Genomic DNA, 27,106 nt, shown 5'->3' on the forward strand with positions numbered 1-27,106 from the left:
TCACATCTGTCTAAAACTTTATGAAAGAGAGATGAACATGAGCACTGCTACCCTGGCCTGTCACCCTGCGCATCAATACAAGCCCCAATTTCAATATTTTTTTTCGCGAATATTTAATCGATATCAGTGACTAAACAATCAGTAACATCAGAAAGGCTTTGTGGTATGTTCAAATTTTCGGTACTGCGGATATTGTTTCGAAGCGGACTTTCGACACTTGATCGTCAAGGCGATCATAAAAACCTTTAGGTCGTTGAAGTTTAGAGGGCTTACCTTGTGTAGGAGGACATAAGTAAACTCCTTGATTGAGATGTCGATAGATGATGGATGGGCTTAGTCCTATCCTCATAATCCGAACAAATCTGACCTGCCATGATGGGAGTTGGTTTTATTTATACTCAAAAGAAGTTAAAGGTTTCGCACTTTTAGTTCCGAGTTGTATGTCGGAAAATTATTGTTTTCGCTAAGCTAGTTACGATTGTCTTTTATTGACAAGAACGATGGTTCTAAACGATATTTTCTTTCCTACTTTACAGTTTCCAGCTCGTGTTTCATAGTACGGACGATTTGATTTAAAATCGTCATCGTGAGCATAACATGAAAACAATATTTTGCTTTTACGTTGGTGTTTACTTATACAATGAATACTGAACTACCGTCTTGCTTCGAATTACGGCCAGTTAAGGCAGTTTTTCGAATTTCATATTTTCTTACTTATTCATTTTCAATCTGTTAGAGCGATATGGACTAACTTCTTGCACGCGGGAAAAAAATCATTCGAAAGTAACTGGAAATACCCTGTATTTCAGCATGTTTGTCTCAAGTGATCCGCCGACCACAGGATGGAGACCACTGGTTTAGATCAGCTGCTGTCTAAATGATCGAGCGTTGAGGGCCAGGAGAATGCATTTTTTTCTTCTACACATACATTATTATATTATTACAATTAATACACAAAATAACTGGTTTATGATATTAAACAAAGCGATTGGTTGTATTGTTGTTTTTCTTAAATTTTTATATCATCCAAGCAAGTTTCAAAGTCATTTTATTAAATTATAATTACTAATTTTGATTGTAAAGATTCTTCAATCAAGAGTCAGCAGCATAGTGTGCAAAAGTCATAAAAAGTTAATGGGTGATAATGGGTGACAAGCCAACATACATTTTCCAGATTCGAGTTGGGATTTTACGCGTTCAAAACCTAGTGTTACCAAATCGAAAAGAGTTTACGGATTCGAATTGTATGTACGATGTTGACAATCGTTTAACGTGTTCGAAAAATAGTGTTACGATGTTGAGCTGGCTTGAGAAACCCTGTATTTACTTATCCGGCGCTACAACCGCTTTGCGGTCTTCGCCTGCCTCAGGAGTGTCCGAAACTGCTCACGGTCTGGCGCCTTCGTCTGCCAGTCCGCTATCCCGGCCTTAATGGCGGACGCCTCCACGCCATCTTGCCACCTCAATTTGGGCCTACCACGCCTCCTTGTAGACGGCCTAAAAAGACTTTACGGGCTGGGTCGTCCGTTTCCATGCGTATAACATGGCCAGCCCACCGGAGCCTGGCGAGCTTGATACGCTGTACGACAGTGGGGTCACCGTACATCTCGTATAGTTCTTCATTATAGTGGCTCCTCCATTGTCCTTCCACACATACGGGGCCAAGTATCCTTCTGAGCATCTTTCTCTCGAACGCGGCTAAGAGGGCTTCGTCGGATTTGGATAGTGTCCATGTCTCAGAGGCGTATGTGAGTACTGGTGCTATGTAGGTACTATATAGTCCCAGCTTCGTCCGTCGCGACAGGTTCTTTGAGGTGAACTGCTTTTTCAGGCTGTAGAATGACCGGTTGGCAGCCAGCATGCTTGCGCGCAACTCAGCTTCCATGCTATTGTCGTTGCTGACCTTTGACCCAAGATAGGTGAATTGTGGGACGACTTCAAACGTGCATTCCCCTATCTGTACATCACGCCTACGTAAATTCTGATTATTTATTAGTAGGCCCGCTGATGTTGCCACCATCAGTTCGGTCTTTGCCTCGTTTATCTGCAATCCGAGGCTCTCTGCCGCCTGCTCGATCCCTTGGTAGGCTTCTGCTACATAGGAGAGCCGCAGACCAATGATGTCTATATCATCAGCGTATGCCAGGATCTGGGTTGACTTATAGAAGATGGTTCCCGTAATCTCCACCCTTGAGTCGCGGATGGCCCTCTCTAGTGCCAGGTTGAATAGGAGACAGGCAAGCCCGTCCCCCTGGCGCAGACCCTTGGTGGTAGCAAAAGGTCCTGAGAGTTTTCCATCCACCCTAACCTGCCATGTTACGTTGGTCATAGTCATTCTAACTAGCCTTATCAGTTTGGCCGGGATTCCAAAAGAGCTCATAGCGACGTACAGTTTTACCCTGGCTATGCTATCGTATGCGGCTTTGAAGTCTATGAAGAGATGGTATGTGTCGTTTCTGTATTCAGCCATATTCTCCAAGATCTGCCGCATGGTGAAGATCTGATCAGTGGTAGATTTTCCGTTTCGGAATCCTCTTTGATAATTTCCGACTATCTCTTCGACGTGCGGGACATTCGATCCTGAAGGATCAGGGAGAATATTTTATAGGCGGTATTCAACACCGTAATACCCCTGTAGTTGTTGCAGTCCAACCTATCTCCCTTCTTGTATATGGGGTAGATGATGCCGAGATTCCAATCACAAGGCATCGATTCGCTATCCCACACCTCAGTAACAATTTGATGAATCTCGTTTTCTAGTCGTGCACCTCCATTCTTGACCAGTTCAGCTGCAATTCCGTCGGTTCCGGGTGCCTTGTTATTTTTCAGCCGACGGATAGCCTTTCGTGTTTTTTCTATGCTAGGTGGCAGTAGCATGACACTATCTGCTAGTGGCGCTTCTAGCTGTTCGTTAAGCTGGTCGTTGAGTAATTCATCAAAGTACTGAGCCCACCGCGAGAGGACCTCTGGCTGGTTACTGACCAGATCTCCATCCTTGTTGCGACAGCAGGTAACCTTAGGTACAACGTTGTTTCGGTGACCTGCTATCGCTTGGTAAACCTTTCGTGTCGGTCCGTACGCCTCTCTGGTTTGCTCGAGTTCCCGCATGTTTTGCTCTTCCAAAGCATGCTTCTTGGAGCGGTGAACTCGTTTCTCTTCGCGTCCTATGCCGTTGCTGCATTGCTTGGTATGCAGTATTCTTACATTCGGTCACTTGTCTGCATTCATCGTCGAACCAGCCAGATTTGGTGTTGCCACGACGTTTTGGGAGTATATTTCTTGCACAGTTTATTATTTTTGTTTTTAGAGCGTTCCACCTCTCGCTCGTAGTTTCATAACTGTTTTCTGGTAGTAGAGACTCGTCTAAAGCGGCTTTGAATTCCTATTGGACAGCAATGTCCCTTAGAGAATCCGTGTTGAGCCGAGGCTGCGTGTTTTCTCCGCCCCCATTGGCGTGGGGGCGGGCAATTCTACAACGTATCACTAATCCAACCAAGTAGTGATCGGAATCGATATTGGCTCCTCGATATTTTCTGACATTTAACAGAGCCTTATTGCCTTGCGCCGGCAATGCTACGGTATGCCGTCCCAGTCTGGTGTTTTTTTCGAAGATGGTTCCCAGCCACCCTTCCAGGCCTTATAGCTTTGCCGAATGCGATGCTGAAGGTGAGAGCTGGTGTGACGACTTCAGCATCTTAATTCGATTGTTTAGAAACTCCATCAGTTAAGAATATTCGTCCTTCTCGTGGCAGGTGGCTTCCCAGGTTAAGATGGTCGATTCGTCGAGGTTCAAATAAAGAAGATGAGTTAATAAAATGTCCTTTTTGTCAACTGGCTCACCCAATTTGATAAGGCCCTTTACAAGGCGAGTAAACTCACCCACTAATTGCGCCAATTCTTCCACTCGATCAGACCTCATCGTAGGAAGGAAACTCTGCATTCGGTAGCATTCTCGAGTGAGCGCCTTCTTATAATCATACCGCTTGTTGAGTATATCCCTTGTGATGGCAAAGTTGTTCGCTGTCAGATCCGTGTGCTCGAACAATGCGGTTGCCTCACTCTTGAATGACGCAAGTAGATACTGATGTTTCATCACTATATTACAATGGAATTGTCTCAAAAGGTTGCATTTGACATAGACGAATTGGTTGCACTAGTATCAGAGTTGTCATACAGCAAGAAACCCTTCACCTTACAATACCGAATGTTAAAGTCAATATACTCTTGAACTTGTTGTGGCTGTTGGAAACTCGTGAGTGCCCAACAGTCTGTCAGGTCACAACGCTAGAGAAGAGAGTGAGAGGGAGGATAAAAACGGTAAATTAGGAGAGAAGGAGGAGGATTGGTCGGCTCCTAGCAAGTTAGTTGAAATTCGACAATCGGTACATGTGGACTAATTTTTTGATTTAACCTCATACCAGTAAATAAAGTGTTTTCACTTTTTGTATCTTCGATCTACAACAATAACTTTTATTAATATAATGTAATATTTTACACACGGACCAAACGATACGTCCTTTGCCTTAGCCGGTCGGGAGAGAAGAGAACGATCTCTCTATCCCGAAGAGCGTCGATCGTGCTTTCACGCATACGGTCGCCTAACATCGGGCGCATGACGAACTCTGTTAAGACTTGTACAGGGTGGCTCCCAACATCACTAAAAAATCCACCGCGTTTTTCAACATTTCAAAAAATTAGCATTCGCGCGAAAAAGCCAATAAAGTTGATCGAAAACTCGTTTCGCAGAGCAGAAAGCACAGTAAGTCGCGCGCGCAAGTGATATATAGTGGAACGGGAAAATTAACCAACGTAAAATGCGTCGTACGCTTCGGGTGGAGCAAAACCTACCAGCGAGTCCGGAAACGCCGCAGGGAAGCGGAAACGTCTCTGACGGGCCCAGGTACGATCCATCCTCCCCGGGAACATCGAGCACTGTAACGACGGAAGGAAGCACCCTGAGGAGCGATGCCACCGCAACGAACGTTGCGGTAGCGGAACTTGGGGCAAGTGTGCCACCTTAAGCATTTCAAGTTATAACTCATTAAAACATGATTTTCAAGAGCCGATTTAAATCTTATAACCATTTTACATCTATTTCCTCACTTATAAATGAGCTACGCTTGAAAAAAGTGCAAACAAAACAGTTTTTGAAGTGTTTTAAAAAGGATCCAAAAAGACATTCTTTTTTGGGCTATGAGGCAAGAGTGCCACTCGTATGGGGCAAGACGGCCACCTGGTTAAAATAACCGTATTTCTTAGATAATTGGAAATTATCACGTTTGTACCACTAGTGTATGTATTCCTACATGCATTTAGTCACCAATGAACCCTTTTTGACCACCAATTATACCACAATATGGTTTGTTACTGTTCTGTTTTTCTGGCGTGGAATCCGCTCACAATAGCGCACCATTCCGCAGCACGCTACAACAATGTTTACATTTTTGACAGCTCGCGCCTATGAAAGATGGTAGCACACTTGCCCCAAACAGAGATGGCACACTTGCCCCAAAAGTTGTAACTTTTTTGAAATTGAATTTTTCAGTGACAAAAAAAAAGTTTTTTTCAACTAACCTCTCAAAAAATTACACGTTTTCTCAGCTATACGGTGGTGTAAATATTTTCTCGGTTGATTGTTCGCATGATTTTTGAGAGCTTATTTGGTTGGATTAAAAAATTATAATATTCTACTCTATTTTGAAACTAAATATAAATAAGTTCAAAACAATGGGAAATATCGTTTGGTCTATATGAAATTAGGCTCAGAATACTTAGTCATTAGAAAGCAACCAACTGTATACACAATTGATCATTAAACTAAAGTTTTTATGGAAAAATGCTTGGTGGCACTCTTGCCCCGTATGGCACACTTGCCCCAAATTCCGCTACTTCGCAAAGCGGGGCAGAGTAAGGGGATAAGTTCACCGTTCCACGCATTAAACCACAGTGCGAACCAGGGCCGCGATGACATTCGGGAATCGCGAAGACGACGATTGCAGGAGATTGAGCACGAGATGCAGATGCTACGGGATGCAGAGGACGAAAATGGCTCGGCGGCCATCGCTGAGCATCCCAACCACGGCGGCACTGGGGGGACACATTACCCGGAGTTTGCGGAGCGGGTGAAAGGTTTCGAAGAATCCTTGCGTCGTACCTACCAAGCGGAAAACGCAACATCGCAAGGCCAAGCTCCAGGGAGGAACGACCTCGGTCATCGCGCCATTGCAGTCCCGGCACAACACACACAACCGAACCCCGCGATTACATCGTCCTATGCTGCAGTACCGTCGCACACGATGCATCAGACCTACGCAACACTACCGTCACAAAGGATGCATCCTCACGCAACACAAACTCTTCCTCACGCGACACATTCTCACTCAGCGCACACTACACAGACACACCCGACGTACACTTCGCATACACATTCAGCTCACACGATACTACCACAACACGAATATGTGCAACCACATTTCAACACTAGCACACTGAGTCAGAGCCAGATAGCTGCTCGTCAACCGGTGCCCCGGGATCTTCCGGTCTTTTCCGGGGAATCAGAAGCGTGGTCGCTTTTCATAGCCACGTATAACCGCACTAACACTGCATGTGGTTACACCGATGACGAAAACATCGGCCGTCTACAATATGCGTTGAGAGGAGCGGCGTTCGAAGCGGTAGGCCACCTTTTGTCCTTCCAGGACGGGTTGAATGAGGTAATGGCGACCCTAAAGGCGCGTTTCGGCAGACCAGATCTGATTGTGGAGTCCATGACCGAGAAGATCAGAAAGATGGCACCACCGAAGATTGAAAGGTTGTCAACGGTCGTAGAGTTTGGATATGCGGTGAAGCGGTTGGTAGGAGCGATGACGGTCTCTGGGTTACGAGGGTACATGTACGACGTGGCGTTACTCAAGGAGTTAGTCAGGAAACTACCCCCCGTCCTATGCATCGACTGGGCGAGAACGAGGAGTAAACTTTCGGAAGTGACGCTGTTGGAGTTTGGAAAATGGGTTGGTGACTTAGCAGAAGATCTCTGTAGTGTTGTCGACGTGATGTCCGTGATGGACAATAGCGACTCAACTCATCAACAACCAGAACCGCCAACTCATCACAGCCGCACTCGGCCTCAACGGTTTCAACCCCATCGTGCCCCGCCAGCGCAACTCGATCGACGGCCACCGATCGGTACTGGGCGGGTTCATCTAGCCTACTGCAACGCAACGGTATTGCAAGATGAGAATCTTGGTGATCCATCTTCATCGAAAAATACACCAGAATTGCTGACTGTCTGCCCCTTGTGCGGCAGGGATTGTCCCACTCTGGTGCAGTGTGAGCAGTTCCAAAGGACAACGGTTGCCGCCAGGAGATCGTTTGTAAGTGAACGCAGGATATGCCGGAAATGCCTCGAATACCATAGAGGTGGATGCAGCGTAAGAGCACCGTGCGCGGTGAACGGATGCAACAGACAACACCATGAGCTGCTCCACGTGAATGACAAGACACCAGCCAGCCCTCACCAGCGCGATCATCTAAATGGCTCAGGTAAGGTCGAGTACACTGGTGTCGCTAATGTTCTTACCCATTTAGGGCCGAAAGACTCTTCGCTTTTAAAATACGTACCCGTTACGCTGCACGGGCCCAGGGGGCGAGTAGATACGTTCGTCTTTTTAGATGACGGCTCTACTTCCACGTTTATGGAGCACGGACTAGCACAGGAGCTTGGAGTTACAGGGACACCGTACCCGTTGTGTCTACAATGGACGGGAGACGTGACAAGAGCAGAACAAGATTCCGTAAGGCTATCGGTGCGCATATCGGGTAGAAACATGTCGCATGCGATATACAAATTATCAGAAGTACACACGGTCAAAGAGCTTGCCCTTCCGGAACAATCTGTAAACGTAGCACAACTGACTGCACGCTATACTCATCTGAGAGGTCTCCAGTTCGAATCCTACGCTTACGCCATGCCCCGCATCCTCATAGGAATAGACAACTGCAACATAACGCGAACCCTGAAGACCGTGGATGCAAGCTGCAACGAACCGGTCGCTTCGAAAACCCGCCTTGGATGGGTTGTATATGGGCCTTGCTCGGTTGCGAGTGCAAAGCCGAGTCCTTCAAACCGGTCCTTCTCGGGCCACCCGTTTCACGCTCTCTCTTGTTTCACGCGTCGGATAAAGCAGTGCGGCCGTTGCGGCCTAGGGACGACGAAAGAGCGTTGGCGATATTGGAGCGGGAAACGAACGGACAGCGATACGAAATGAGACCTTTGTGGCCGTACGACAGCGTCAATTTGCCCTACAACCAAAAGGCGTTCAAGCGTGATGCGTTTTTAAAACAGAAGATGGCAAAATATTCGAAGATAGCAAACTATGTGAATAGAACAAATGTAGCAAAGTTCTTACCTACACTTCACCACAGAACCGAGCGGTCCGAACCGGTGCGGCCGACAGAAGTAGGGGATGTAGTTGTAGTAGCGTGTAACAATTCCTAGGAATTGTTGGCCTAAGTGAGGAATCGTGGTAGTAAACCCTGATAGGAATGGACAAGTTAGTCAAGCCACCGTCAAAACGGTCCATTAAACATACGATAGGTCCACGCACGGATGTGCAATTTCCTTAGAGCAATTGGGGTAAAACCCCATGGTTACGACGCAACAGATCGAACAGTGAGCAGACAGTAAACAAACCAATGCACACACGCATACACGGAAAACACCTGACAGATAATAGGAAGTGTAGCCACGGTTGATAGTGTCGCAGGCGAAAAAAGAGGTTGCACCATTGTTAAGCGGGATTGACGTTTCTGTGTAACGGGCTATAGAGCTTAAGCGGGTTACACGTTCAGCGTTTACGGGCTATAAGCTTAAGCGGGGTACACGTTCAGCGTTAACGGGCTACTAACAAATTCAACCACCTCAACCGTGGTACACTGGGGGGACAATGTTGGAAACTCGTGAGTGCCCAACAGTCTGTCAGGTCACAACGCTAGAGAAGAGAGTGAGAGGGAGGATAAAAACGGTAAATTAGGAAGAAGGATTGGTCGGCTCCTAGCGAGTTAGTTGAAATTCGACAATCGGTACATGTGGATTAATTTTTTGATTTAACCTCATACCAGTAAATAAAGTGTTTTGTCTAAAAAATCCACCGCGTTTTTCAACAGTGGCATTGTCAACAATTCAGGTTGCAAGCTTTCGATTTTGTCCATCACGCTATCCAAATCCTCCTGAAACTAATCTATTAGTTCCGACCGTAATGGAACTTCTAACACCTGGGTTTCGTTATATGAGTTTTGGAAACTTCATTTCTATAAACATGTTCAACGCACCCTGCTTCTTGCGCAGACATTAGTTCATCTTATTTTGAGTCATTTTCTCGCTCAATATCGTACATTCAACCAAAATTTTACGCACCGAGAAGAATTGTCCTAAATTAAAATGACACACTTTCGTTTTAGGTAGTAGAAGCGTACCTTAACTTACACGGTTACCAGGCTTGTAATTCTTTCCTCCTTTTTTTCTTAATAATACTTAACGCAATGGTGGACACTAGGGAGTTGAAGTGTCCATTGCCGAAAAAAGCACAAACACGTGGTTTGTCCTCAATTAATTCTAATATTCGACTGTGGTACTTAAGGTATCCCTAGCCGAAAGCAATGGCTACCATCCTCGTTGTATTTTCACTAAACTGCAAAGGAATATTAAGTTGTAGGGATAATAAGTGTCCCTTAACAAGTGAGATGGCTGTTAGCCTCGGGTTTTGCGCTTAATTAAATAGAACATTCAACAGTAGGGAGTAGAAGTGTCCCTAACGACATTTAATGGCTACCAACTTCATAACCTTTCACTCGTCCCTTAACCTGAAGAAAAGTAGAAGCGTCCCTTCGCGTTGCACCGATTACTTTCACAAGCCTCCTGCACAAACCTGACTAATGCGGTCTGTAGCTTTCATCGGTCAATTGTCGTAAATGTTCAAACCTAACACTATTTCACCAAATAAATTTTCAAACCTAACACTATTTTACAAAATAAATGTTCAAACCTAATGCAATTTCACCAAAACTCTCACGAAACACTGTCCAAATTTTAATCACCTAATTGTTCGCAATGCATCACCAACCAATTGTTCGCAATGAGTAATCCGCTTCTCATCGTAAGGCTCTGGCGATCTTTTATCTGAAAGCTCACCTCTAAATGTAAGGCTCTAGCAAACAAATGTTCACAGAAAAACAAGAAACACAAAAAAGCTTTCTGGACTTAAACTTACTTACTTACTTATCCGGCGCTACAACCGCTTTGCGGTCTTGGCCTGCCTCAGGAGTGTCCGAAACCGCTCACGGTCTCGCGCCTTCGTCTGCCAGTCCGTTATCCCGGCCTTAATGGCGGACGCCTCCACGCCATGTTGCCACCTCAATTTGGGTCTACCACGCCTCCTCTGTCCTTGTGGACGGCCTAAAAAGACTTTACGGGCTGGGTCGTCCGTTTCCATGCGTATAACATGGCCAGCCCACCTGAGCCTGGCGAGCTTTATACGCTGTACGACAGTGGGGTCGCCGTACATCTCGTATAGCTCGTCATTATAGCGGCTCCTCCATTGTCCTTCCACACATACGGGGTCAAGTATCCTTCTGAGCATCTTCCTCTCGAATGCGGCTAAGAGGGTTTCGTCGGATTTGGACAGTGTCCATGTCTCAGAGGCGTATGTGAGCACTGGTACTATATAGGTACTATATAGTCCCAGCTTCGTCCGTCGCGACAGGTTCTTTGAGGTGAACTGCTTTTTCAGGCTGTAGAATGACCGGTTGGCAGCCAGCATGCTTGCGCGCAACTCAGCTTCCATGCTATTGTCGTTGCTGACCTTTGATCCCAGATAGGTGAATTGTGGGACGACTTCAAAAGTGCGTTCACCTATCTGCACGTCACGCCTACGTAGATTCTGATTATTTGTTGGCGGGCCCGCTGATGTTGCCACCATCAGTTCGGTCTTTGCCTCGTTTATCTGCAATCCGAGGTTCTCTGCCGCCTGCTCGATCCCTTGGTAGGCTTCTGCTACATAGGAGAGCCGCAGACCAATGATGTCTATATCATCAGCGTATGCCAGGATCTGGGTTGACTTATAGAAGATGGTTCCCGTAGTCTCCACCCTCGAGTCACGGATGGTTCTCTCTAGCGCCAAGTTGAATAGGAGACAGGCAAGCCCGTCCCCCTGGCGCAGATCCTTGGTGGTAGCAAAAGGTCCTGAGAGTTTTCCATCCACCCTCACCTGGCAAGTGACGTTGGTCATAGTCATTCTAACTAGCCTTATCAGTTTGGCCGGGATTCCAAAAGAGCTCATAGCGTCGTACAGTTTTACCCTGGCTATGCTATCGTATGCGGCTTTGAAGTCTATGAAGAGATGGTATGTGTCGTTTTTGTATTCAGCCATCTTCTCCAAGATCTGCCGCATGGTGAAGATCTGATCAGTGGTTGATTTTCCGTTTCGGAATCCTCTTTGATAGTTTCCTACTATCTCTTCGACGTGCGGGACATTCGATCCTGAAGGATCAGAGAGAATATTTTATAGGCGGTATTCAACACCGTAATACCCCTGTAGTTGTTGCAGTCCAACCTATCTCCCTTCTTGTATATGGGGTAGATGATGCCGAGATTCCAATCACAAGGCATCGATTCGCTATCCCACACCTCAGTAACAATTTGATGAATCTCGTTTTCTAGTCGTGCACCTCCATTCTTGACCAGTTCAGCTGCAATTCCGTCGGTTCCGGGTGCCTTGTTATTCTTCAGCCGACGGATAGCCTTTCGTGTTTCTTCTATGCTAGGTGGCAGTAGCATGACATTATCTGCTAGTGGCACTTTTAGCTGTTCGCTAAATTGGTCATTGAGTAATTCATCAAAGTACTGAGCCCACCGCGAGAGGACCTCTGGCTGGTTACTGACCAGATCTCCATCCTTGTTGCGACAGCAGGTAACCTTAGGTACAACGTTGTTTCGGTGACCTGCTATCGCTTGGTAAACCTTTCGTGTCGGTCCGTACGCCTCTCTGGTTTGCTCGAGTTCCCGCATGTTTTGCTCTTCCAAAGCATGCTTCTTGGAGCGGTGAACTCGTTTCTCTTCGCGTCCTATGCCGTTGCTGCATTGCTTGGTATGCAGTATTCTTACGTTCGGTCACTTGTCTGCATTCATCGTCGAACCAGCCAGATTTGGTGTTGCCACGACGTTTTGGGAGTATATTTCTTGCACAGTTTATTATTTTTGTTTTTAGAGCGTTCCACCTCTCGCTCGTAGTTTCATAACTGTTTTCTGGTAGTAGAGACTCGTCTAAAGCGGCTTTGAATTCCTGTTGGACAGCAATGTCCCTTAGAGAGTCCGTGTTGAGCCGAGGCTGCGTGTTTTCTCCGCCCCCATTGGCGCGGGGGCGGGCGATTCTACAACGTATCACTAAGCCAACCAAGTAGTGATCGGAATCGATATTGGCTCCTCGATATGTTCTGACATTTAACAGACTCGACTGTCGTCGGCGGCTTATTAACACGTGGTCGATCTGGTTGAAGGATTCTCCACCCGGGTGCGCCTACGTAATCTTGTGGATTTTTTTGCGCGCAAATTTGGTAATTCCTACAACCAGATTGTTCGCTGCGGCGAACTGGACCAATCTACTACCATTATCATTACTGTGCTCATGCAGACTGTGACAGCCAGTGTATTGGCGGTACATTGGCTCCCTACCGACTTTTGCGTTGAAGTCCCCCAGGATGATTATGAGGTCATGCCTGGGGCACGCATCTACAATTCTAGCGAGGCGGCCGTAAAAAAGGTCCTTCTCCTCTTCCTCTTTATCTTCGGTAGGGGCGTGAACGTTTATGAGGCTTATATTAAAGAATTTGCCTCGCATGCGCAGGGTGCATAGCCTATCGTTTATAGCCTTGAAATCCATGATTGCGGGTTTCAACCGGGGACCTACGGCGAAACCCGTTCCGAGCACGCGGTGGCGGTCGTGGCAGCTGTAATATATGTCGTAGCAATGCTTACCACGCCTGTTGTGCACACCGTTCCCTAGCCACCGAATCTCTTGTAAAGCTACGAGGTCCATGCTCAGTGTGGCTAGGGCATCATCAAGTTTTTTCAAGGCTCCGGCTTCGCTTAGAGTGCGTACGTTCCATGAGCCCATTTTCAGAGTAGTCCGGGGGCATTGCGTATGGTCGGTATCGGGATGTCCGTTTCGAAAATTTCTGTGGCTTTCCGTAGTCGTTGATTCATGGGACTGGGTGACTGGCCCCGCGCTCACGTGACCGTTTTGTTTAGCGTCGGGTTGCCCCTCCGACGTTCAGGCACCCAGTTTCCCGGGATACCCACCCCCCTCCTGGTTCGCCATGTGCCACCATCCGCCCAAGGGGTTGGGTCAAGCCCGTGTACCCAAGCTTGGATATGTGGTGACACATGTTACCACTCTGCACGACGAGGACGTGTCGGAATAGGAGTTGGATGGGAGGGCCTGTATTATCCCTCAATGGGGCTTCGGATCCCATCCCATTACAGAGCTAAACTTAAACTAGCTTCGCATAATTGTTTCCTGGTTCAATAATCGTTTCGAAGGACCAATATGTATAAGTGTTCTTTCTAGTGGTGGGAGCTCGAAATCGGACCTACCCGATTCCGATTCCGTGTTCGGAATCAATTCCGGAACCGATTCCGGAGCCGATTCCGGAGTTGGCTCCGGAGCCGATTCCGGTGTTGACTCCGGAGCGAAATCAGTCCGGGAATCTCCATGAGAATGGATCTTTTACAAGTAAATTTGTATTTTTGCGGTTATCAATACGTAGTATGATTGGACCCAAATGCCTTTTTTTATGGCGATGCCGAAACTGATTCCGTTTGGTAGCCGATTTATGAGCCATTTCCGATTTGAGAGCCGACTTCGATTCCGGAACCGATTCCCGAGTCGATTCCGGAGCCAATTCCGGAGTCGATTCCGGAACCGATTCCAATTCCGGAGCCGATTCCTATTCCGGAGCCGATTCCGGAATCAATTCTGGAGCCGATTCCGGAGTCGATTCCGATTCCGGAAACTGATTCCGGACCTACTCCGGAATCGATTCCAGAAAACTGCGGAGCTAGCCGGAATCGTTTCCGACAAAAACTTAATTTTTCCCATCACTAGTTCTTTCGTTGTAGCACAGTATCGTAACACGTCCGATAGTTTCTAATGCCTTTGTTATAGTGGCCGATACCACTCTCGCTTTATTCTCATCACCTAGTAAAATGGTCACTCACGCTTACCGTCTCATTCCGTGTGCATGTTCTATTCTTATTCTAATACGCCCGCTGCTGCGTGTTTGCCTATCTCTTAGGTGTAAAAAAATACCATACACTAGGTATTTTAGAGAAATCAATGATCGGACTTACGTCCTAAAGAACGTCAATGCTCAATCGAAGAAACAGCTGTGCTGATTAATTTACATAGGTCTATCTAATATTTCCTATAAACTAGTGTATGAAATCTTGAACAGGGCAAACTAAGTTTCCCATATACAAAGATTAAACACCCGTGTGGGAAAGAGAACTAGTTTAATCCTAAAGTAAGATAATTATGAAAAATTTAACGTGAATAAATACACCTATTGAATTTTGTGCTTAAAAAACAATGCGCTCGCGACCTAAGCTGTTTTTCGGGATTTTGGACAGGCAGTGCGCTCACAAGTTACCCTGATCTCCTCGCTACGTAAGCAGTGCGCTTGCAAGCCAGGTGTAGAAAATTACACCGGGTGTGATATTGGAGGAAAACTTGTGATATTTTGGGAATAAGAAAAATAACGTGTAGGCGGTTGAACTTTCACTTTGCTAATGTGTATTCACTTGTCCGTTTGAGTTCATTTGTACATGCTATAATTCATTACATAGTTCATCTCATCCTCATCTATTTCCCTGTTTATATTGTAGCCTTCAAGTGTTGTCTGTTTCTAATCCGATTACCATAATCCCGTAATTCATGCCATAATAAAATTTAATTCAAATAAAAATATACATAGAAATTCAAACATTCCGGCCACCAAAAGAGAATTCTTTTTAGTGAGCGAGCAAAGTATAAACCTGGCTGACCTTTAACACTTGACATCTCGCTAATGTCAACAAGGTTTGTTTAATATATCACGTGGTGAAGCTGCGCGACATTCTAACCTTTGTTGGTCAATGGGATTAGGTAGCAATGCGATCCTATTTACTGCTCTGACTATTTCCTTTCCCATGCCTGTTCGTAGTGTAACTACTCTAACTACACCTTCTTTACCCGGATGCAAAGGAGTTATACGCCCTTTCGGCCAAACGGTAGGTGAAACGTTATCTTCCTTTACTATAACCAGCTGATTGATTTCTAGCTTGACCGGCGCATTGTTTGCGTGCCTTGCTCTGGCTTGCAGCTGCTGCAAATATTCTGGGTACCACCGGGACCAAATTCCTTGTAAATGCTTTTGCACTAATTGGTACTCTTTTAACCGATTGGAAGAAAGCTTACCTAAATCAACCTCCGGTACTGCCTGCATACTACAACCTATCAGAAAATGAGCCGGGGTTAATGTTTCCAAATCAGTTGGTTCGTCGGATAACGGTACCAACGGGCGAGAATTTAAACATTGCTCAACTTGAGCTAAAAGGGTAAGCATATGCTCCTGTGTAATGCTACTAACTCCTATTGTTTTTTGAAGGTGTTTTTTGGCCGATTTTACCGCCGCTTGTTGCATTATCTGAATGCAATTCAGCAACCTTCCCTCTCCGCGCGACAAAACGACGTAATGCAGCCAAAAATGCAGTCGATGTGAGATCACTCACCAGTTCGATATGAACTGCCCTGGTCGCGAAGCAGGCGAATATCGCGATATACGCTTTGGTGGGACTGCGATTGCGGATGGTAGACTTCAACAAGAACGGACCGCAATAATCCACCCCACTCACCGCAAACGGTCTCGTTGGTGTTACCCGTGACTCAGGCAAATCCGCTACCGCCTGTTTCACCAACGTCGGCTTGTTTCTAAAGCAAGTGTGGCACTGGTGATACACACGCTTTACCATATTTCGGCCTCCAATCAACCAAAACTTCTGCCGCAGTATGGTTAACATTGCTTGTGGTCCGGCGTGCATCTCCTGCTGATGGACCCTTTCTGTCAATAGCACTGACAGACGATGTTATGCTGCAAGGACTGTCGGATGCTTCGTTGCCTCTGTGATGTTGGCATTACCTAGCCGGCCACCGACACGTAACACACCCTGTGCGTCGATGTATGGGGACAACCACTTCAGCTTCGATCTCGCACTAACCTGCTTCCCTCGTTGTAGATCGACCAGCTCTTCCGCGAACGACTCCGGTTGTGCTAGCTGACACAAAGGTAGCTCGGCTTGCTGTAGCTCCTCTGCTGTAAGTGGTGGAACGGAGTGCAGCAACGTCTTCATGTCCGCTTTTACCTTAACGCGCTTGCACGATGATGCCTTGCTTGCCCTAAGCGTTGCGATAAACCGCAAGCAGAAAGCCACGACTCTCCGTAACTTTCCATACCTTGAGTATTTGGCGAACAGTATGTTGCTAAAATCACACATCGTAGATGTAGTGACAATGTGTGAGACTGCCAGTTGCTCTTCGATGTCAGCCTCGCCATCCTTCATCGCCGGTTGATCCTTCATCAATAGCAAGCGTTCGATGGCACCTTCGTTGGTGGCCGTGTGACACAATCGTAGATTGGGGTCAGCAAGTTGGGAAGTATTCCCCGAGACCGCCCATCCAAACGCAGTTTCTATCAGCCATGGCCTTCCGTTACCCAATGACTGTTTCCTTCCAGTGTGAATCTCCCAGTACGTGTTTCCACCGATTACAACATCGACTTTTCCAGGAACGTGGAAAGACGAGTCTGCCAACTGTACGTTTGGGATGTTCCATTTCGCAATGTTTAAGGGAATGGTTGGAATTTCAGCTGACGGAGTCTTGAGCACTAGAAATTCCATTGACGAATGGAAGTCTTCTCCTAGCGATCGAACGGTCGCTGTGATGGAACCCTTCACGTGCTGTTTGATTTGCCCTATACCCGATACAGCAATGCTTACTTTGGACAGCGCCACGCAAACAATGAGACCCCAAATTTTGAGTGATTCAGGCCGAGGGGTATGAGGAAGCTTGAGGAAGCAAGGAGAAACGCGCTGCGATGAGAGTTCGCATTCTGTTTTACACGCGCGCTTCACTAACACCAATACAAATACTGTGCTTTGACGAGCCGTCTGTGAATGTGTGTGTCTTCTTTCAGCGAGCTCAACAACTTGGAACTGCTCGTCACATCGTGTTGTCTCGCTTACACTACAGCATCGAACCATCGACCAGTATGCCCCCCCCCCAACGCGTACAAAACCACCAGTACAGCGCGACGCTTTGCCGGAGATGGTTGTGCGCGTTTCGTTCTAAGTCCCGCGCGCAGTGTTTGTGCGTTGATGCGCATTTCGTTCAAAGTTTCGTGCGCCGGTGTGTTTTGGTGAAGTGTGAAATGAATAAACAGTGTGCACAGACGCACATGCAATGCGTGGATAGACAGGTAAGAATTTGCTGAACAGAGTCAACGCAGATTGTCGACAAGTTTCCCGCAGCCTGGCTCGACCCGGTATGACGTCATTCGTGATTATGAAGGATTCTAAATGTGTACTTTAGTGTGTACTTTATGTTTCAATAAAGTGTTGAATGTAATAAAAAATGACCGTGTTTGTGTTTAGTTTTAGAATAAGTGCATGAAAGAAAGCGAAAAACAACAAGCTTTTGATGTGTTGGTAGCATGGCTCGAAAGAACACAAACACATTGAGAACTGCAGAGCGCACCGTGCGTTACGGGTGGGGAGGGGGAGGGCTCGCGCGAGGGTGTAACTCATTCCTCCAAGAGTAACTGCTAACGGCCACGCAAACAATGAGACCCCAAATTTTGAGTGATTCAGGCCGAGGGGTATGAGGAAGCTTGAGGAAGCACGGAGAAACGCGCTGCGATGAGGGTTCGCATTCTGTTTTACACGCGCGCTTCACTAACACCAATAGAAATACCGTGCTTTGACGAGCCGTCTGTGAATGTGTGTGTGTCTTCTTTCAGCGAGCTCAACTTGGAGCTGCTCGTCACCTCGTGTTGTCTCGTTTACACTACAGCATCGAACCATCGCTCCGTATGTCCCCCCTCCTACGCGTACAAAACCACCAGTACAGCGCGACGCTTTGCCGGAGATGGTTGTGCGTGTTTTGTTCAAAGTCCCGCGCGCAGTGTTTGTGCGTTGATGCGCATTTCGTTATAAGTCTCGTGCGCCGGTGTGTTTTGGTGCAGTGAATAAACAGTGTTCACAGACGCACATGCAGTGCGTGGATCGACAGGTAAGAATTTGCTGAACAGAGGCAACGCAGATTGTCGACAAGTTTCCCGCAGCCTGGCTCGACCCGGTACTTTGCTGTATGACGTCATTCGTGAGTATAAAGGATTCTAAATGTGTACTTTAGTGTGTACTTTATGTTTCAATAAAGTGTTAAATGTAATAAAAAATGACCGTGTTTGGGTTTAGTTTTAGAATAAGTGCATGAAAGAAAGCGAAAAACAAGAAGCTTTTGATGTGTTGGTAGCATGGCTCGAAAGAACACAAACACATTGAGAACTGCAGAGCGCACCGTGCGTTACGGGTGGGGAGGGGGAGGGCTCGCGCGAGGGTGTAACTCATTCGTCGAAGAGACACTGTATTTCGACAGCGTCACTCAAATCACTCAAAAAATACACTCATTTTGCCGGACGGGCGGTGTCAACAGTCGATGGGCCATAGATTCGGAGATAAAGTTGCACATCGATCCGGAATCTAACAGTGCTCGTGCTGTATGTTTATTGCCATGATCATCTACCAGTTGTAGTTGGACTGTTTCCAGCAAAACCACTTCATCATCCGACTGCGCAGCCATTGTGACAATTGGCGTTACGTGCAGCAAGGAGTGATGGCGTGCGTTGCACGTAGTCACATGGTGACTGCGATTGAGGCAGTTCCAACACAGTCGCACACGGGTGGCTACTTCACGGCGTTGCTGTACGTCCTTTCGCAAGAATGCAGTACAATTGCGCAGATTGTGAAGCTCTGCACAATCCAAAACACACTATTGAGCTGAAACATTCGGCGAAGCTCTCCTTGCAGTTGCAGCATTGCCCACAATTCTCGGCCTATGGTCGGATACCCTTCTGTTGCCGGCCACCATTCTCAAACTGCCGTCACCGTTATTGGAAAACTCGCGCGATGATTTTAATATTCGTACACGATCTTGCAAAAAGTCTACTATTTCCTTGTACTTATCTTTTTTATATTGCGCTGAGTGGTTCTCCCATGCCAGAATGGTCGACAAATCCAGCTTCATCAGAAGCAGGTTGGCGAGCGGCGTGTCCCAGGTGCCCACCGGTTCGTCGAGCTTCTTCAGCCCGTTCACATGCCGCGTGAATTCATCGACGAGCAGCGCCAAATCGTCCATGTTGTCACAACTCACTGTCGGCAGGTGATGAATTTTCCGATAGTACTCCCGGATCAGCGTACGCGGATTGTCGAACCGCTTCAGCAAGGCAGCCCACGTCACCTCGTAATTGCCTGCTGTCAATGTGGTGTGCTCGAAAAGCAAACCAACCTCGCCCTTCAAAGAGGACAGCAGATACTGCAGCTTCATTATATTCGGTATCTCACTGGCACTATCGATCATCCCCACAAATCGGTCGCGGAACGTTAACCACTTGGTGGAATCGCCATCGAACGTAGGCAATTCGATTTTTGGAAGCCGCAAATTCACTGCACCTGATCGTCCCGAACTATTGAGTGTCGAGCTCGCTAATAGCATCGACTCATTCGACATATTTTGCGCGGCCGTAGGAGGTGGTTGCTTTCGTAGAAGAAAGCCCTTAACGTGACGATACTGTGTATCCATATCACACCGCTCAGTTACACTCGCATCTGTGGCCTCCTCTTCGAGTTCCATCACTTTCGCATTTGCATGTATGAAGTCCTCATAATACCTTTCTAGTTGTTCCAAACACACTGGTATTTCACTGGCATTTTCCTCGATGTAGCCGATCGTAAACTGTTCTATACTTTTCACCAATTCGACCGCTTGATGCCTTTTCAGTTGCGCCGATTTCAACTTCTTCTCCATTTTTATTTTAAAAATTGGCGCGAAAGTTCACTGACTTCGTACAGCTTGCACGAAAGTTGTACGCAACGACGATTACGATTGGCGCGAGCTTGATGCGCTGATGGTTGCTTACAAGGATGGCGGTTTTCGCAATGGTTCCAACGGTCGGCGTCACTTTTCTCCCGAACTAGAATACGCACGCACGAAATGTTTTATCCACACGAAAAAAACAATACAAGAATCACAGCACACTAAAGTCAGATTTGCCCGTGATAGCGGGGCAACCCACGTTGTGATTTGCGCAACACAACGGATAGCAAACGAATAAGTCCACACTTTGGTTCACACCAACGGTCACGGAGTGCCGTTTTCCCAAAATTAAGGCCACGTAGTGTCCGCACACAAATTTGCACTGCACTGTGCTTCCTTTCACGATCCGGTTTGAAGGACCAAATGTAGAAAATTATACCGGGTGTGAAATTGGAGGAAAACTTGTGATATTTTGGGAATAAGAAAAATAACGTGTAGGCGGTTGAACTTTCACTTTGCTAATGTGTATTCACTTGTCCGTTTGAGTTCATTTGTACATGCTATAATTCATTACATAGTTCATCTCATCCTCATCTATTTCCCTGTTTATATTGTAGCCTTCAAGTGTTGTCTGTTTCTAATCCGATTACCATAATCCCATAACTCATGCCATAATAAAATTTAATTCAAATAAAAATATACATAGAAATTCAAACACCAGGTTATTTTTTAATATTGTAAAATCTCGAAGTTTATCAATTCGAATTAAACGTTGAACAAAAACGTTGAACGGCACAAAATCGCAAGGCGGTAGAATAAATAGAAGGCTGAAGGTGTTGTCAGTACAATCATCCGTAAACGAAAGATCTTTATTTTGATATGTCAGATTATCGCACAGTTGTCTCGGTGATGGTCATATATTTTTCAAACATATTTTCTTTTTTACACGCAGCTATTTACATTCTTTATAAGCCCGACAATGTTACTGATTTGGAAAAAAAGTAACGATTCCCGCTTTTCTTACCCATGTATAGTTGAGATAATTTATTTTCTTCTTTCGCTAATACAAGTGGCTTTCCGTGATAATTGAACGCGTCTTTTTATAACGTCTATTACAGTACGACTAAGGGCGGTGGCAACGCTTTTTCGCCTGCGATTTTATCGGACGCCCTGTAAAATTTTTGTATGGGATTTGACAGATAACGTCGGACAACGAAATCGCACGTCCGACGTTATCTGTCAAATCCCATACAAATCTCGTCCGATAAAATCGCATCCGATGAGCGTTGCCACCGCCCTAAGGGTGCAGCTTAAACTGCAAAGTGTCACGGATAATCCTATACAGGCAGTCCTCGAGATACACGGTTAATGGGGACCGAAAACGGCCGCAAAATACCGCGTATATCGAATGTCCGAGTAAGTCGAATCTCGTGATTTGTAGCCAAAATATCACTAATTTGTTGTGTTATTTTGCAAGTAGGGTGTGGTTTAAGCCTTTTAAATAATTATTTGATATGATTCCGAATGAATATAACAGTTTCAATCTTTTTTAAATAGTTTTTAACATTCGATCAAAACAGAAATTATTTGGCATTTTACAATGGAAGTGTCAAATCAGTTGAATTTGCTCAAATATCTGTCAAATTTAGAAAATCGCGTATCGAAGATCCATCCAATCCACGTATAAGAGGTACCGTGTAACTCTATCTCGGAGACCGCCTGTACGACTATTAATGCGATCGTCACCTTAAGCAGACCTGTAACAAAGTTTTTTTTTATTTCCTGTACTTTTCAGTGTTTATCTAAATTGCTGTATATCATCCAAGACATCACTAATCAAGATGCTGAAAATGCATTATTCGCTTTAATACAAATACTTCTCTCTCATCAAACAAGATCTAATGATATTCTACTTTTCGGACAATATATTGCGAAATGTATTCCTAAGGTAAGTTATATTATGTTTTATTATATGTATACAATATTTCACCGAGTAACGCTAATAATGCGTTCCGGAGACATTCGCGTAACTCGGATTTTCGCTTAAGTCGAATATCACGTTTGACAGTCAAAATATATTTGATTAACACTATGGGCGCTGGCATTTTGCATTAGCTTTCTGCGGAGAACACAGTAATAGATTAGGGAGTGACGAGAGCATTTCATTGGCTTATGATCGTTCACTCTCTTTCCGATCCTCACGTACGATGCCGCTTCTGCAATATGTGCTCTCTCTTTCGTCCCGCTGCAATACGCTCTGCTGAGAGTTGCTGAGAGACTAATCACAGAGAAGGAGAGTGAACAAAGCTGTGTTTCCAAAGCGAGCCACACAGCGCCCAGAGTGTAAATAACGATTTTTGATTGAATTAATTTTATTTAAGTATTTTTTTATTTATTAAATTCAATTGGTGAAAAAAATTTGGTCATTAGGAATTTAAAACTTTTAAAAAAATTGCCAAATATTTTTCATTTAACAATTGATAGAGAAAATTGTACCGATTTGACATCTAAACTGTCAAATTTAAAAATTCGCGTAATCGAATCCGCGTAACTCGGGGGAAACTGTTTTCTTAAAAATTTATTTCTTACATATTTTTTACACAAAAAATATAATCACGTACACAAAAACATTGCCCTGTCACGCAAATTATTGAAAACTAATTTTGCAACGTTTGATCTATTCATTTTTACGAAAACACAATATCACATCCAGCACTGTTGAATTTACTTCACTTGTAGGCCTAATTGGCACTAAAAATGAAGTACAGTTACAGGTTTTGTTATCCCCGTTTGCCATGAAAAACTCATGAAATTGTATATAAATAATATAACTAAGGAGAGGGGTTGTTGGTTTTAAAGGTTAATTATTTTTGACTTGCGTCAAATTGGACATAACTGTATTTTTCACGGGGTTTATCCGCTAAACACCAAGCGCTGGAAATCGAAACGAGCACCAACCTCACACCTGTTTGGCCAAATGTGTGCATGTGTGTACTTGCTCTACTGCCCAATGGAACTGTGGTAGTGAGCTTCTAACAATAGCGATCGTTAGATAAGTATTGGTGCTTTGTCATCGAACACAGCATCCGAGAGTGCGATGAGCACATAATAAAGAGAGCACTTGATAGTTATCAACTGAGCAAACCACAAGTGTTTTATTGAGTACCACAAACTGGCGACGAGGATTGGGTTTTTTCCTATTGAGAAGAAAAAAAAAGGAGTTCAGTGCAAACGAGTTCAAATGATAAAGCACACACAGGACACATGGTGTAGAAATGATCGCGTATGAGTGTATAAGCGAGGTGTGAAAAAAAGGACGCATCGCATTTGTAAGCAGAACAATAGAAAAAAAACTGCGTCTAGTAAGCAGCGTGGAAAAATTGCGTCTTGTAAGCAGCAAAAAAAACTGCGTCTAGTAAGCAGCGTGGAAAAAAACTGCGTCTAGTAAGCAGCAAGAAAAAAATCAGGTAGAAAGTGCGTCGGGTCTGGAAAAAAAGAACATCGCAAAAAAACTAAGCCTCCGAACAAAAGGCATAGGCAGAAAAGAGCATCTGATAGTGTGCGTGCCAGAATAGCGGCTAGAGAGCGGTGATCAAGCTGCGTCAAGATAGCAGCGGTAGTGTGAGAAAGCGTGTGACGTGGGTAGATAACAAGAAGAGAGAGAGAGAGAGAGAGAGAGAGAGAGAGAGAGAGAAATGGATGATACGAATCTATTTGCAAAATTACCGCCGCTCGGCATAGCGGGCGTATCATTGATTGATAGGAGAAAAGTGTGGGTAACCTGGAAGCGAGGATTTGAAATTTGCTTTCGCGCGGCAAAGATCAGCGTTGGGACGGAGAAAAAAAGATCTTTTGTTAGCGTGGGGCTCATTTGAGCTACAGGAAATCTTTTTTAGTATTCCTGATGCCGATGTGGGTGAAAATGTGGAACAAGGAATCGATCCTTACGCGGTTGCAATTGAGAAATTGGATGAATATTTTGCCCCTTAACGACACGAGGCACATGAAAGATTCCTTTTTTGGGATATGAAACCTGAACCAGAAGAATCCATTGATAAATTTTTGTTTCGTGTCCAAGCACATGGATCTAAATGCAATTTTTTAAAAACGGCATTGGAAAGCTCAGGAATCGCGGTGGTAGATAAAATGCTACAGCCAGCGGCGGATCTAACGGTAGGCGGAGTAGGCGGTCGCCTGGGGCCCCGCCGATTTAGGGGCCCCGTAGATCGCCATTCTATAGTATGCCGTATGGACAGAGCACTAGCGACAAGGGCCCCCGGAAGGATGGCCGATGGGGCCCCGAGGTTGGCGAAACATTTGCCCCCCCCCCCCGTCAGCAAAATTTTTAGAGTTTGCGACAGATGATTTACGAAGGATTTGATTTGCGAAGGGGGCCCCGCTGAATCAATTGCCACCCCCCCCCCCCCCGTCAGCTAAAATTGAAGAGTTTGCGACTGATGATCGAAGGGGGCCCCGACGGCATTTCAAGTTTGCTGTTCAATCTCCCAACAGCAACTTTAATGCCGCTACCCCCCCCCCCACAACATTTACCATTTACAGAGGGCCTCAACTCGTCGTTCCGCCTAGGGCCCCCGATACCCTTGATCCGCCACTGGCTACAGCTCGTACCGAACCAATTAAGAGTTAGGTTGCTTCAAGAAAAAGATCTTTCGATAGAAGAGTTAGTACGACAGGTTAATTCCTATGAAGCTTCTCGTTCCGCAAACGATCAAATCAGTGGTAACGCTAATAACACTCGTCCGGCGAATAACCAAGCACCAGATAATATAAACTATATAGTAGCACCTTGCGGATGCTGTGGATTGTCGTATAACCAAAGAACATGTCCAGCACGAGACAAGACGTGTGCGAAGTGTGGGAAACGTGGCCATTTTGCAGGAGTGTGTCGCTCTACTTCATTTGCGGCAAAAAGTGAGCATTTCAATCAGAATGCATTTAAAAGATCGCACGGCAACACTGAGTCATTAAATACGGGACCGGCTACAAAAAGGAAGTTTTCTCGACAAATTCAAAAAATACACGCTTTGGAATACGAAGAGGAGGAAACTAATACTAAGCTGGTTGAAATGGTTTCATCGGAAAATGATTCGGATGGGTTAATTTGGACAAAAGTAGGAGGAATTTTATTTGAGATGCAAATAGATTCAGGAGTAAAATCCATTATCATCAATGATAAGACATGGAAATCGATGAAGAATAATGGCATCAAAACCATCCGAGAAATAAGAGCTCTGGATCGGAAGTTTAAGGCATATGCTCAAACAAATTGCTTAAAAGTAATTGTAATGTTTGACGCAGAAATAGCCATATCAGATGGAGATAAAAAACTAAAAACCGTATATCGTTTTTATGTTGTTGAAAATGGACCGCAACCCCTTCTGGGCAAAGATACGGCAAAACAGTTGGGAGTATTGGTTGTAGAATTACCGAGTAAGCGTGAGTTGATTCATAGTGTAGACAGTTGCCGGAAATTTCCTTACATCAAGGGAGTTAAAATAAATAACCCTATAGACAGGACGGTGAGGCCTGTAGCACAGCGATTACGACGGCTACCTTTACCAACATTAGAAAAGGTAGATAAAAAACTCGAAGAGTTATTAGAAAAGGATGTTATTGAAAGAGTTACCAAGCCAAGCCAATGGGTCTCTCCGATGGTCATAGTCGTCAAAGATAGTGGCGACATACGGTTGTGCATTGACATGCGACAACTCAATAAAGCAATTTTACGCGAATGACACCCATTGCCGACCATCGAAGAAATACGATGGAAGATGAATGGGAAAAAAAATTCTCACGGTTGGATGTCAAAGATGCTTTCCACCAACTTCTGCTTGATGACGAGAGCAAGCCATTGACCACATTTATTACTCATCGCGGTCTTTTTAGATATAAAAGGTTACTATTCGGAATATCCTGTGCCCCAGAAAAATTTGAAAAGATCATGGAGCAAATTCTGGCGAGTTGTAGTAACACTACAAGTTTTATTGATGATATTATCGTTACAGGGAGCACTGAACAAGAGCATGACAAGGCACTCGAGAAAATGTTGAATAGGCTAAAGGAATTTGGTATTTTACTAAACCAGTCGAAATGCGAATTCAAGTTAAAAGAAATAGAGTTTGTCGGAAAAAAGTTTAACGAAAATGGAATGAGTCCATCTCTGAGTAAAATTGAAGCTATAAAAACTTTTCGGCGGCTAAAGAATGGTGAGGAAGTGCGCAGTTTTTTAGGGCTTGTCACTTACATCGGTAGCTTCATTCCAGATTTAGCCAGATTGTATCATTTCCACTCCGCGAGCTCACTAAGCAAAACGTACCATTCACATGGGGAAATGATCAAGAAAAGGCATTTAATGAGCTTATCCGATCGGTAGCAAATATTGAAACACTCGCTCATTTCGATCCTCGTTATAAAACCAGAGTTATAGCAGATGCCTCTCCGGTCGGATTAGGAGCAGTTTTAATACAATTCCACGAAGGTCAACCTAAAGTATTTGCGTATGCTAGCAAAAGCCTAACGAATACAGAGTGTCTATGCACAGACGGAAAAGGTATGCACAGACGGAAAAAGAAGCATTAGCATTAGTATGGGCAGTAGAACGATTCCAAATTTATTTATTCGGTATAAGGTTTGAATTGGAAACTGACCATAAACCACTCGAATCGATATTTGCACCTAATTCATCGCCATGCTTACGAATTGAGCGATGGGTTTTACGACTCCAAGCCTTTAGTTATGACATAGTGTACCGTTAAGGAAAACCAAATATTGCTGATCCGTTGTCTCGACTATCATGCCCCACAGAAATAAAAGAATTTGATCCGGACTCTGATATCTACTCTGATCTCCGATATATATTCGAAACCCTGTATTACTGGCTATTTGGACTAGAACCTCTGCAACAT

General features: G+C 45.1%; 2 protein-coding genes across 5 annotated transcripts in view; one reads left to right on the forward strand and one right to left on the reverse strand.

Annotated features, from left to right (window-relative positions):
* LOC120900094 (WD repeat and FYVE domain-containing protein 3-like) overlaps positions 1-27,106 on the forward strand; it is a 323,997-nt gene that overhangs the window by 33,567 nt on the left and 263,324 nt on the right. For all 4 annotated transcript variants that reach the window (XM_040306684.1, XM_040306681.1, XM_040306683.1 and 1 more), the window contains exon 5: positions 21,976-22,128. In XM_040306684.1, the coding sequence (XP_040162618.1) occupies positions 22,082-22,128 (47 nt within the window). In that variant the 5' untranslated portion in view covers positions 21,976-22,081. The remainder of the gene's footprint in view (positions 1-21,975; positions 22,129-27,106) is intronic.
* LOC120901053 lies at positions 16,178-20,171 on the reverse strand. Its single transcript, XM_040308758.1, has 3 exons — positions 19,244-20,171; positions 16,545-16,692; positions 16,178-16,487 (listed from the first exon to the last, which is right to left on the reverse strand). Exons 1-3 carry the CDS (start codon positions 20,169-20,171, stop codon positions 16,178-16,180), a joined length of 1,386 nt encoding a protein of 461 aa, XP_040164692.1.

Source organism: Anopheles arabiensis, chromosome 3, assembly GCF_016920715.1.
Source record: "Anopheles arabiensis isolate DONGOLA chromosome 3, AaraD3, whole genome shotgun sequence".
Taxonomy (NCBI): Eukaryota; Metazoa; Arthropoda; class Insecta; order Diptera; family Culicidae; genus Anopheles; species Anopheles arabiensis.

Coding starts and splice junctions, on each gene's coding strand:
- LOC120901053 (XM_040308758.1), bottom strand. CDS start 20,171: ATGGAGAAGAAGTTGAAATCGGCGCAACTGAAAAGGCATCAAGCGGTC. Junction 16,693..19,243: donor TTCCAATAACGGTGACGGCA/GTTTGAGAATGG, acceptor CCACCAACGAAG/GTGCCATCGAACGCTTGCTA. Junction 16,488..16,544: donor CTGTTCGCCAAATACTCAAG/GTATGGAAAGTT, acceptor CGCAACGCTTAG/GGCAAGCAAGGCATCATCGT.